At 36.8% G+C, this 14,051-nt stretch overlaps 1 protein-coding gene across 1 annotated transcript in view; it reads right to left on the bottom strand.

Moving 5' to 3' along the window:
• Nucleotides 1-1,924: 1,924 nt before the first annotated feature.
• The window catches only part of zfpl1 (zinc finger protein-like 1), a 38,414-nt gene continuing 26,287 nt past the window's right edge, over nucleotides 1,925-14,051 (bottom strand). The window contains exons 6-8 of the mRNA XM_016251580.1: nucleotides 4,535-4,696; nucleotides 3,631-3,754; nucleotides 1,925-2,449 (exon numbers count right to left, since the gene is read on the bottom strand). Of these exons, the coding sequence (XP_016107066.1) occupies nucleotides 2,263-2,449; nucleotides 3,631-3,754; nucleotides 4,535-4,696 (473 nt within the window). The 3' untranslated portion in view covers nucleotides 1,925-2,262. The remainder of the gene's footprint in view (nucleotides 2,450-3,630; nucleotides 3,755-4,534; nucleotides 4,697-14,051) is intronic.

Here is a 14,051-nt window from a genome sequence, read left to right as displayed (position 1 = left end):
TATTGATGCGTTTTCTTTCTTAGCAGTTTCCGTTCACACAAGTCAAAAGCCAAGGCAGGCATTTTAACATAATTTAACAAATTTGACCGTTGAAGTGGCATCATGAAATTAATGAAAAGAGATCTGAATTTGCGATTGCATGCTGTCTGTCTGTGAGAGGTGCAGTACTCACGCACTATCACACACGGTGTGAAATAATAATAAAAAAAACTTTATGACTTTAATGTTGTGCGCCTTTAATTTTTGCGTTTGCCTTTCAAAATCCTTCATCACTGGAATTAAGATGATAAAAATTTAATTTTAAAGCACAGCAACCAAAAAAATCTGAACTTACTTTGAGATCATTCTGTGGTTAAATACAGATTTAAAATTATAACAAGAAATAGTTTAATAGCTATTATACTGTTTTTGAAATCAAATCTTTGAGTAGTTATGACAGGAAACACTGGCATCTAACAATGCCAAGGAAAGAAAAAAAAAGTTAATCTTAAAAAACAAAGCATAAAGATAAACCCAAATAGGAAATAAAACAGTTATCGAATAAGCATGTGACATATTCGGTGTCCTAAACTCCTGACACAAATAATTAAAATAGACTGTATCGTCTATTTTAATTATTTGTAATTAGATTACATATTCACATTACTTCCCTTCATTTCTCAAAACACATTAATAAAGTAGGCTTCACCAGAACTCTACAAGCTCTACCTCTGTAACCAGCAGAATATACCCCACCAGAGATAATAATAATAATAATAATAACCCTATACCAATACATAGAGGTAATCACTCAAAAATCAGGAAAAAAAAAAACAGGTCAGGCAACCTCCACTGGACCACTTGATATGGATCGACCCAATATTACTATCACTGTGTACATTGACAAAATTGGGAAACCATTGACAACAGGGGAGCAAATGTCACATGCAAATGTAGTAAACTACATTTTTACCAGAGATGATGTGAATATTATGGTATGTACTCCAGTAAGCAATCTCTGTAGGGCACACCCAGATGATCGCTTTTTTGAAATGCGGTAAGAGCGGAAGGATAAGTTAAGAAATGCAACTTAGGATACTTAAGAATGCCATATCAGTGTTCATCTCCAGATACATTTGATCTTTGGGTTGCAGGGGTGAGTTCTGCGAGTATGTACTGTACGTTTTAAATTCTTCTGTATTAAAGGCTGTTTGTGTGAGTTTGTCAAGAACATGTTCAGGTCATATTTGACATCAATATAAATTTATTTCTCTAAAGAAATAAAGAATTATATTTTGCATAAGAAAAAATATTTTCAAATTCTTAGTGGAAAAAAATCTCTCTCACTAATGCAAACATAAAATGTTATATTATTTAAATCATAAAATACCTTTATAAAGTACAATTGCAAGTATATATTATGGGATTTAGTGTACTGCATTTAATTTGTGCGGATTAATAAAAATAAAAAAAAAGTTCAATAAGTCCAGACAAGAACATTTTCATTATTATTATTATTATAATAATTATTATTATTTTATTTTTTTTTGCTTAACAGTAATGGACATGTAGGGAGAGAATATAATTGGCACACCAATAATGTCACGATGTAAAAACTGTAATAGCCCTAAAATAGGCTTCATTTGTGTAATACAAATATTTTTTTGATGAAATATGACCCAAACATTTAATTTACCGAGTACAGTTTGCACCTGCCTATTTTAAGGCTGTATCTACTAAAGCATTTTAGTAGATACAGCAAAGTATATATATATATATATATATATATATGCAAAATCCTTCTCACATACAGGGGTTGCTAACTGATCAGCAATTAATAAATTTAACCAAAATTGACACCTCAGAGAAGCAATAACCCCACCAATTCCACATGTAGTCCTAATGAGTTCTGTGCATATTATAAAAAAAATGTAAGATTTCAAAATATTGGCAAAATCTTTTATCCCAATTTTAAGAAGGGCATGCAATGGATAATTATAGAGCTGAGTAATACACAGTTGCACACTTATAGAGCCTATATAATCTCACTCAAGAGAAATCTGAGATTTGCTGTGCGACAACAATTTGACCATCTCCATCTTTATCTTCTTTATGGTTGACCACCAAGTCACACTTTCCTACCACAGTCCAAACAGTTGTATTTTCACACTAGCCCAAGAATCCTGAGGAACATTCTTTCTCCAGCATTTTCAAATCATGTTTTATAAGTAAAGTCAAACTGCAGGCTGAATCCACACAGAGTTTTAGCAGGAAGTGGATCCATCACATGTTGCCTACCCTGATGTGGGGATTCAGCATGGGATCCAGGTTCGGATCTGTCTCAGCTGAGGCTCGACCCAGTTTGGCCATGATTATAATGAGGGTAAAGAAACCAATCACTCCAACCAACAGCAACATGAAGATTCGCTGTTTCAGTGTGAGGGCCTTTTTCTTAGTGCCAGTACGATTCCTAAAAAAAGGAATAAATCATACAAATATATTAGTAAATGTAATGGGAAGACAAAACATTTTTCCCTTAAAGGGGTCATATGATGTTGCTAAAAAGTACATTACTTTTTTGTATTTGGTGTAATGAAATGTGTTTATGCGGTTTAAGGTTCAAAAAACACATTATTTTCCACACACTGTACATTATTGTTTCTCCTCTATGCCCCGCCTTTCTGAAACGCGTCGATTCTTACAAAGCTCATCGGTCTGAAAAGCGAGGTGTGCTGTGATTGGCCAGCTATCCAGTGTGTTGTGATTGGCCGAATACCTCAAGCATGTGACGGAAATGTTACGCCCTTACCATACTGTGATGTCGTGTCCCGGCCGGAGAGATGAGACAAAAACATTAAAACCCATTATAAATGTTATCACAAACAACAAGCGCTACCCTACACTGCTCAAAACAGAGCAGAGCGGAGGCCGGCGGGCTAGAGTGTGCGGAGACCGGCGGGCTAGAGTGAGCGGAGGCCGGCAGGCTAGAGTGAGCGGAGGCCTTGAGAACGGCTCGGCCGGCAGATTCGACGAAGGAGCGGCCGGCGGGCTTGCGGCAATCGCATGTGACGACCCCGGGCTGGACTCCACTTCATCCACAGTGAAAGCCAATCCGGCGATCCACAGCGCGAAGTTGATGTATTTCCTCAGCAACCAGCACGGATCAGCTCTAAGCATGACGAATCGTATATCATCCTCTTTTGGAAGGCCAAACAAAGTAGTTTCGCTTTCACAACAAAACACACAGCGCCTTCACAACATGGCGGCAGCGGCAACAACAATACTACAGCGAGAATAAAAGTTACGCCTTCGCATATTTGCGTGAACATTTGGGCGGTGTTATGCAAATCTTCCCACATCGTGATGTAGACATGTGGGGGCGTGTTTAAACGAGGCATTTTAGGTAGGCGTGGTTGACTCTTAACTTTTATAAAGAATATCTCTTTGGATTTGAGACTTTAGTCTTTGCAACTTTACAGATCTTCTTTATGCACCAAGAGCTTTTAACACCCCAAAGAGAAAGGAAAAATTGAAATCACATCATATGACTCCTTTAATAAATGTAACTAAGTAAATCAATTAAATTAGTGAAATAGTAGCAATTAATTTTTTGCGATAAATGAATTTGAGCCACAGACTAAGGACACTCACTTTAGAACCTGTGCAAACCAGCTAAGGGCAGGCCGTCTGCGGTATTTATCATCATCAAAGTCAATCTGCATCACTGCACTGTGTCCTGAATCCCGCGTGTCGTATACCTTTCTTGGGGATACAGCTGAGAAGACACATTGGAAGAAATGAACAAAGAATATATTACAGCAGGGTTCTCCAAACTTGGTCCTGGCGAGCCAGTGTCCTGCAGAGTTTAGCTCCAACCCTAATTAAACAGACCTGAACCAGCTAATCAAGGTCTTACTAGGCATACTAGAAATTTCCAGGCAGGTGTGTTGAGGCAAGTTGGAGCTAAACTCTGCAGGACACCAGCCCTCCAGGACTGAGTTATACTAATCACACAGAGTTACAGACATCAAATGCAATTTTAAACCTGTTGTTCGTGACCCTAAACTCTGCAGGACACCAGCCCTCCAGGACTGAGTTACACTAATCACACAGAGTTACAGACATCAAATGCAATTTTAAACCTGTTGTTCGTGACTTATTATGAGATTCAGCTGCTGAAGTTTAATAATTTTTAAACACACAAAAATAAATTATAAATGTGAAAAATAAGTTTTGATCCAGCATACTGAATGAACATTTTGAATTAAACATTGACTGCAGGAATTTGACAGTATGACAAAAATACTACTGAATTGTTTTACATACAGTATGCATTTTTTACAGAGATGCATTATTTGCATTCACAGAACGCAGTAAACAGTAAACAGCGTTCTAGGCTGAGCACAATGGTGGCAGTAGCCTTCACAACAAAGTTAAATCACTAACTAAAAATTAATTATTTTATTTCCGTACATATTGTGACATTTAAAAAAAAAAAAAGAATAATTTAAATGCTTAAATATTCACAAAACAATATGCCAGTGCTGGTGGATACCTGTGTTAATGGTGATTGTATCGGTGGTAGAGGTGGTGCTCATACTGATGGCAGAGTGATTCTGGGCACTCATTTCTCCATTTTTGTGCATGTGTTCCACATCCTGATCAGTTGGTAGACTGGTGGGTGTGGGGTCTGACAAAGTTATATCCACTGTAGGGGCTGGAGCACAGATGAGTACATCAAATCAGTTTAAAAAGTTTGGACAAAACTAACTGTATTACTTTTTTGAATGACCCTGTAATAAACATGGTAGTCTACGATTTTTAATTTACAGTGTATTAATTACTAAAAAAGGTTTTCACTCTTTTCAATGCATTAATTTAAAACGCACACAGTCATTATGTATATTATTATTGGATGGCTCTGTTGCAATGTTATAGTATGATCTTGTGTGTTTTAATACTTTAATAGAACTTTGATTTTCTTTTTTTGTTCTGTCTAGTGCCCATTGTAATTAATAGACTTCTTTGACTGTGGCGACTCAATATTAAAGGGATAGTTCACCCAAAAATAAAAATTTTATGTTTATCTGCTTACCCCCAGGGCATCCAAGATGTAGGTGACTTTGTGTTAAAAATCTTAGTTTGTGTTCTACTAAAGAAACAAAGTCACCTACATCTTGGATGCCCTGGGGGTAGGTCATAGAAAATTTTGGGTGAACTATCTTTTTAAGTATTTAGTCTGTTATGCAGCTCATGATACAGTGTTTTCAGTGTTTGTTCACAGTGAATACAGCAAACAAAATCTTTGTATGTGCTGAGTTTTGTAGTGTTTGGACCAATCAGACACAATTATTTGTTATATTCAACAAATAATCCCTAACACCCCTCACCCAACCAACAAGCCAACTATGAGGGTCTATTGACCCTTCCCCCGAATAGCAACTAAAGCCCAATTTATACTTCTGTGTCGAACCTACACCGTAGCTTATGCATAGACGCACACCCATACGCCGTAGCCTTACGTGCACCTCTCCAAAAATCTAACAGCGTGTCAATTCTACGCAGACCGCAAGCACTGTGATTGGTCTGCAAGAACCCCTCCCTCCATATGTACCTGAGTTTTGTGTGTGTTTATGTGCACTTTAATATATTTTCATGTTACACCTTCTTCTATAAAATAAAACAAAACAAAGAACAAGTGTCTTATCATTTATGATACTACATAGCATTATACATCAGTAGTTGTCCGCAACAAACAATGTTGATCTGCCGTGGTACAAGTCCTTGCAGATTGAAAGAATGTCATCATTTCCTGTTCCGTTGTTGTCTCCTTTTTGTAGTTTTACATAATGATTTAATTATTTTATATTTATTTGCCGCAGTCACGACTATAATGCTTCTGCGACGAGCCGCTTCTTCTTCGGCTTTTGCCGTGGTACTGCGGGTTACACCAGCAACATGCCCGTGGACACTGCTGACTAGCGGTTTGCATGTGTACTGCACGTTGACGTGGACAACGACGCAGAAGTATAAATGAAAACTGACGAATAGCCTACGGCGTAGGTCCGACGCAGAAGTATAAATCAGCCTTAACACCTCAAAAAGGCAGAACAGGCCTCTAGTTCCATGGCAACCAAAGACATATCATCTGATAACACTGGTTTTATTGCTCAAATAATGCAGGCAGAGCTAATCTTACTACATGTCCCCAAAGGAAAGACACATAATGCTCATAAAAATGGACTCTCCCCTATTAATTCATAGACAAACCTTTCTATGACCTTCCTATCATGCATATCCCCAGGACATTGTGTATATTATTACTGTTCTTGTATATTGTCTTTTGTATTGCATACTGCTTTATGCATGCTTATGATAGAATCCTTAGTTAATATGACCCTCACTGTTCTGGCTCCGCCAGCTTTAGTTTGGGTTTTGGCTCTCTCTACTGGTCATTTTGTATGCTACCGCTTGAATTTATATTATTTACTTTCCGGGTCAGAGGGTACCGTGCACTGCACATAATAGCGCAGTTTTGTTGTTGCATCATTCCATCCTATTAACAACACTTAACGAGGCACTGCCTGTAAGTAAAGTTAGATTATCGTTGACTTATGTTGTTATGCATGTATATCAAGGATTACATATGGAAATATTCGTTTTCATAATACGTGATTGTGAAATACGTAGTTCTGTGTATAGTACAAGATCTTTGAACCGCTTAAGCTCATATTAAGCATTTATTTCTCAGTTTATTTATGTTGTGTAATCATTTTGCATAATTATCTCATGTTAGATCAAATTGGACGCAACGCTTTTCATATAACAGTTTATTTATACGATCTTTGTTTTGTTTTGCAGTTTTACACATTTTACTCAGTAAATCATCTGAACTACGACTTCCTGGTGTCAAATCAGTTTATTGAGTAGAAGTGTTTAGCTTGCTGGATACGAAGCCAGTACACTCACCATGTTTGGTATCTACGAGTTCGTATATTCATGATCAAAATGAGAGTGTATATTATGTAAGGGATAATCAGCGGCTAGCCGTGCATTAAAGGATCTTAAATGCACGACGTGGAGGCAAAGAACCGCCTGACGCAAAGCGCATTTAAAATCCTTTAACTTATGGCTAGCCATTATTTATTCCACTTATTCCATGGTCATTTGCCAAGTTATAGACAAGTTAAAACTAGTATTGCTCTTTGCAGCACAATATTTGACCGAATGGATAAAAATGTGTTATTTTCGTCAGTTACGGCATATTAGCGCTAGCATTCTGCCCGCTTCAAATCATACACAAAGATGAAATAGACCACATTTATTTTAATGAATTATAGCATGTATTTCAATTAATTATCGATCGATCATTTGAGAGAGAGAGAGAGAGAGAGAGAGAGAGAGCGAGACAGAGAAAGATGACAGTTGTGTGTAGCTGCGTGCATAAATTAAAGCAGCGCATTAATATAGAACGTGATTAAACTTACTTGGAACTACCTGTGCATTAAACGGTTTTACTGCATACCTGCCAGCCAATCAGAATCCAGTATTCAGACAGACCATGGAATAAATGTTGATACCTATGCAAGATATTAGTGTTCTAAGAATCTCTAATAGTTTTGCATCAACACCGAATCCAGTTACATATGCAAATACCTTGGTTGAAGACAAACTGTTGTAAACTTTCCCTCCGAAAGTGTAAGTCACCATTGGCTCTTTCACCTCCCAGAGGTGTGACCTCCATAGAAGTTTAAAGGCCTCACATCAGTGACCCCCCTAGCCCTGGCTCTTGGCTCTCTCTCTCTCTCGTCACTTTCCCGTCTTCCACTGGGCCAGCGCAGCCGTGCCTGGCAGGCCTTGACTACAGCCATTTCTTCACTTTCCATCTGGGAGAAAACTCTCCCAACCACCACTGAGTCAGAATAACATATTTGGAGTTCATCACCCTTCAAATCCAGAAGAACGCGATCGCAATTCCAAAACCACCAAACCATCAAGACTTTCATCTGAGACTGCATCCGGACACTTGTTCAACGGCCAAAGCAATGCAAGTATCGTACATTTAACTAAAAGAAACAGAGGTTTAGTATAAGCTGTAGACCCCGTTGTAAAACGGCGCTGATGGTTTCACTCAGGTGGTTAACTGACTTATTTTCCATAGCTGCATTCTCTGTTTTCTCTAATGGTTTCATTCATCCACTTTAACTCACCTTTGTACGTATGCTTGTTCATTTGTTTGTTTAGACTAGTTGTGTTAGCATTTAGATAATAAAACTTGTGTACCCTAATTACATGAGTTTCTGATTCTATCACACATTACTGTAATTTGATTACTTTTTTAGTAACGGAGTAATTTAACGCGTTATAATTTTCAAAATAGTAATTAGAGTATCGTTACAAGCCAAAGTCTCTATACGTTACTGCCGCGTTACATTGCAGAATTGACAGAATGCAGTGTTTTATAATCTAGAGATTGTAAAAAGGATGTAGCACACGCACTGTCGAGTCAAGTGCCAGTGTATTAGAGACCTGCTCCCATGAGACCCGACGCAATAGAGTGCGGCGTGGGACAAGATGGGAGAGTGCGGGTGCGAGCGGGTAAACACTGGTGTGTGTGTGTTTGTGTGAGGGATGCGGGAGAATAAAATGATTCACAGGACTCCCGCAAAATAGAAATATCTAAACTTAAAATATCTAAAACAAATAAATTGTTATTCATCTATTGCACAAAAGCAACATGAACTAATATAAACGATTAACAGGTGCAAGCGTATGCAGAGTTTCTATTTAGGCTATACACGTGTTTGCAGCGTTGAGCAATACAGTGCTGAAATGTGCATGCTCGTGAATCCTCTCATTATAACACATGAATTGTAGACATTATGAAAGATTCATTATGCATATAAAAGCAAGCTGCAACTGCTACGGCAAGCACTAGTCATATATTTGACTGTTGAGCTGCGAGCTTATTGGCTACCGATATAGGAGAGAACCAATCAGCTGTGCCATGTGATGATGTCATTAGGTCAGATTGAGTTAGACCTATCAGACTGTGCCATCTAGAGTTTCATGCCAGAACTCTGTATTTCTCACACCAACATGCTGTATTTAAATCAAATACATTTGATGAGCAAGAATTTGTAATTTGTTACAAAATACATTTTGATGTATTTGAGGCCATCTTTGCCAAATGTGTAATGAAACAAAAAACGTGTATTTGAACCGCGCCACACGGACCATTTGTCCGATCGACTCAAAGTTCAAATGGCAGCGCAGCATGAGCTTACTAGAGCCTTTACTTGCTGGTAAGTCTTGGTCATGTGACCACTAAACAGCGCTGTGAGATCCAGTGTGATGCACTTGAATTCAGCAAGAACACAAATGCTTCTGTGATTTAAACTAGTTTAAAGCCAAATGAAACAGCACTGACAAACAGCAGAAACACTGTGCGCAATCACACAGTCAGAAGGCTTTTCGATCTACAAATCACCATAGTATTGTGGCAGAAATGTGGGATATTCATGTCGAATTTTATTATATTATTAATGTAGACATGTATTAAAGGAGTAATAGAATATAATTAAAATTTTATTTTTTGATTAAGCTATAACGTTTGTGTATATACCGTATACTAAATGTATTTAAACTACAGTTTTTCATACAAATACTATAGAAACCTTATAGTTCCTTTTTTTTTTTTACCATGGTTGAGGTGCTATATGTATGGTTTTAACTGTTTATCATGATCTAAATATATGCTACTATGGAAAACCAATGGTTAATTCAAGTTAAAAAAAGAAAAACCTCAAACAGTCAGAATAATTACATTTCACCATATGAAAATGAGGTTGTAACAATTTTTACAGATGTTACTGTTTTTGATAATAAACATTTAAATTTGCATCCTAACTCAAGCTACTACTACTGTCAACTCAAGCCACTGTCAAATGTGCATTTCTAAGAAACAAAAATGTTTATATTTTTGATATTGCAGTCTGCACTGCAAACTGTGCATCATCAAAGTCAGGCAACACAATCCTGTTTCATGATTTGAAACAATATCACTCATTAGAACATGCAGTAACTAAGAAATTCATTTTTCTATTAAGATATTTATTTTGTTAAGGAAAAATTACTGGAAGAGTGTAAAGAATTCAAAAACATGAAGTGTTTGTCATGTTCTGACCATAAAGAGTAGTTTAAAACCACAATTAACATTCTGGTTTCTACAACTTTCACTCGGGAGCAAAAATCTGCCTTTGAACTTGAAAGAAATACATTTTTGAAATTTATTGTGATAATTATTGATATAGACTGATATGAAAAATTTCATTGTGATATTATTTTTGGCCATATTGCCCAGCCCTACTAAAAATTAAGATAGTATTGCAATTTTACTAATGCAGTGTAAAGTAAAATGATTATTATGATTATAAAATTTCATTTACATGCATTTTTAAGTGAATTACAATATTCTTATATTATACTATATAATATATTATACTATTATAATAGTAATATATTACGGTCTTATGGATAACAACAATAAATAAAGCTGCAAGCAGCAATTAAGGGGCCAAGCACTATAGAAACAAGCATCAGGCCAACTGCAGCAATGAGCAACTGAAGCCATTTTAAGATGGTTTTTGTCAAAATGTGACAAAAAATACAACCACTAGTAATATGATTTAATGGGTTTTCACTTTTGACCAATAGGTGGCACTGTTATCAAATCAATGTGGTGTGTTCTGCGTGAGGTGACAATGGCAAACACAAAGTTTGGTTTCAATATATCAAAGCTTTGCAGAGATACAGCCTCAGGCATCATTAAGGCATCATGCCTTAATTTGTTGTGGCGCTATACAAAAACGGTTTCACCTATCGACACAAAATCCATAACTTTTTGTCAGCACAGTCTGAAGATCTGACTTGAATTTGGTGAAAATCAGACAAACTCTCTTTTGACCAAAAGGAGGCACTGTTACCAAAGTGATTGAAGCATTTAACTTTAAAATGTACAAAATTTTCCATCTATGACAATGCTATGAGTGTTTGACAATCTTGAAAATTAAGAAAGTTTTGTCATTGGTAAACCACTGTCTTACAAGTTTGCCTTTTAATAAAGCCAGGCAAAGCTTAAAGAAACATAATAATTATATTATTATTATAAGGTCATCTGAATGGCTGAATCAAAAACAATATTTCTGTTTCTCTCTCACACACACACACACACACACACACACACACACACAGAGAGAGAGAGAGAGAGAGAGAGAGAGAATATTATTAACTTTTGCTGCTTTTTAGAACAGTTTAGCATTAGAAAAGCTACACAAAAACAATGACAACCTATAGAAGGCGCAGGCAGAGGGCTTATAAAATATTCACTAAGGATGCTTGCAAACAGATTTTTTTATATTATTATAATATATATTGGCCGTGGCAAGGCAATACATTTATGTCAGAAAAAAAGGGAAACAGGAAGTGTGTTATAACTTCGGCATACATTGACTGATTGGCTCAAACTTGAGCTATATGTTTTTGTAAGTCACAATAATAGCTCCACCGAATGGCAGCAGGAAGTGTGTCCCTTTCAAAATGCTTTGAAATTATCATCTTTTGTTTATCCAAATTGCTTCAAATTCAGTCAAAATAACGTCAAGGACATGGCTAACGTAAAATTGTTTCTCAGTCTCTTAACACAATAAAAATTTCATGAAACTCAACATACACAGATTTATCAGCCATTAAACATAGGGAGAAGCTAAGAAATACACATTGTTCTCATAAAACTGGACAATTTTCGAATTTACCGTCATTAGATCTGATAAACAGAAGTCAGATATTTTGGATGCTGATTTAAAAATTACAGCTCTGAATTTTTAGCTACTCCATGGGGAATCATGCAGAGCCCTGCACATGACATGCAGGACAAAAAAGTAAATTGTGCGCACAATTCCCTCATTTTAAGTAATTCGTGCCCTCGCTTCAAGTAAATCGTGCACACAAAATAATAATACGCTCTATTTATTGTCCGCATTTTCAGAAACCTGTTGCTTCGGTTATGTTATGTGTTGTGTTGTGTTATAGACAGAGACACTTTAATTGGGTTTTATTTTGAGTTGGGAATGAGTTATAGAGACATTCTCAATTAAAGCCTTGCAGTGTTGCATAGAATCATTTTAATTGAGAAGCATCTTGTTTTCGTGTCTTTTATTTTGTCGTTTGATTCCTGCTGTTAGTGTCATGCTTCCCTTGCCTCATGTCTCTCTGCCTTGTGTATGTGTCATGCTCTCATTGGTTATTGTCTAGTCATGTGATTCCCTTGTCTGCGTTATGTTCTCATTGGTTGCTTTAGTCATGTGCCTTGTTCCCATTGGTTTGTTCTTGTCTTGTCTGTTCTCGTTAAGTCTGTTCATGCCTCGTCAACTCTGTTCATGTCAAGTCAAGTCTCGGGTTATTGTTTGGATGTTTGGATCACCTTTGTAATAAACTGCACTTGGGTTCACACTTCAACTCGCCTTCAGTGGATGAATCGTTACACTACATCGGTTTATGAGAATGCAGACAGGAAGTAAAACAAATTATTATTTTGTGTGCATGATTTACTTAAAACAAGGGCAAAAATTTTTATTTCGTGCAAACGTTTTACTTTAAATGAGGGAACGAATTATGATATCAACCACACAATTTACTTAAAACAAGGGAATGAATTAGTAAATTGTGCATATGATTTAGTTCTTTTTTTCTGCATGTCATGTCTTGCTCATTGGATATCTTGAATAGTGTTGCCATGGCAAGTAACGACAAATAAGGGGAACAGAAAGAGTCTCCCATCTTTAAAATCAGGGGTGTTCAATCCTGCCCCTGGAGGGCCACTGTCCTGCAGATTTTAGCTCCAACACACTTGCCTGGAAGTTTCCAGTGAATATGAAGACCTTGATTAGCTGGCTCTGGGGCCCGTTTCAATAGGGGGTTCAACCAACTCCAACCAACCAGTTGAAACTTGAACTCTGTGTTGACTTATCCTGAGATGGGGACTCATGAGTTTTCGGGTTCAGAACAGCTGAATTGAGTTAGTTCAATCAACTCCGAGTAGCACCACGACTACGAAAACCCATGATCAATGGAGCTCTGAAATTATGATTCAGCATGGCAACAGCACCCGACAAAATGATGTCCGCATACTTCCAAATCAATACGTAACTTTAATTCTTAATCACTGTTAAAACTGGCAGAACAGTAAATTATTATTAATTTTCATGGTATCCCACAGGCAAAAGAAGGGAAAAAACAGCTAAACATGAAGTATAAAACCATAATTCAATCAGTTAAAGCTTTAAGCATAAAAGGTTCATGGGTGTAGGCTACAGGACTTTACAAACCTTTTACATATTAAATAAATATCATTCAGTATCTATTTCAAATGTGCAGCAGCTTTTTCCAGTTGAATGCTCTTTTCACATAATTAAATGTTTTCTAACCCAAGCTGTTACATTTCTTAATTACAGTAATGAAATTAACATTTGACTTCTACTAAGCCAACAGCAAGAAGGCTCGCAAAATAATGAAGAACAGATGAAGAGGATGGCCACAACACCAAGTATTGGAAGAATATTAAAATCCAACAGGAAAAAAAATAACTGTTGCTTTTGTATTTATAGGAAATAAAGATGACCAAATAAATTTATCAGCTGTGGTGGAGGTTACAGCATACAGTATCTCACAGAAGTGAGTACACCCCTCACATTTTTGTAAATATTTTATTATATCTTTTCATGTGACAACACTGAAGAAATTACACTTTGCTACAATGTAAAGTAGTGAGTGTACAGCTTGTATAAGTGTAAATTTGCTGTCCCCTCAAAATAACTCAACACACAGCCATTAATGTCTAAACCGCTGGCTACAAAAGTGAGTAAACCCCTAAGTGAAAATGTCCAAATTTGGCCCAAAGTGTCAATATTTTGTGCACCCACGATTATTTTCCAGCACTGCCTTAACCCTCTTGGGCATGGATATCACCAGAGCTTCACAGGTTGCCACTGGAGTCCTCTTCCACTCCTCCATGA

Source organism: Sinocyclocheilus grahami, unplaced genomic scaffold (assembly GCF_001515645.1).
Source record: "Sinocyclocheilus grahami isolate Dianchi unplaced genomic scaffold, SAMN03320097.WGS_v1.1 scaffold1058.1, whole genome shotgun sequence".
NCBI classification, from domain to species: domain Eukaryota; kingdom Metazoa; phylum Chordata; class Actinopteri; order Cypriniformes; family Cyprinidae; genus Sinocyclocheilus; species Sinocyclocheilus grahami.
Note: the sequence above shows the minus strand (reverse complement) of the source record. Positions and strands in the feature narration are given on the sequence as shown.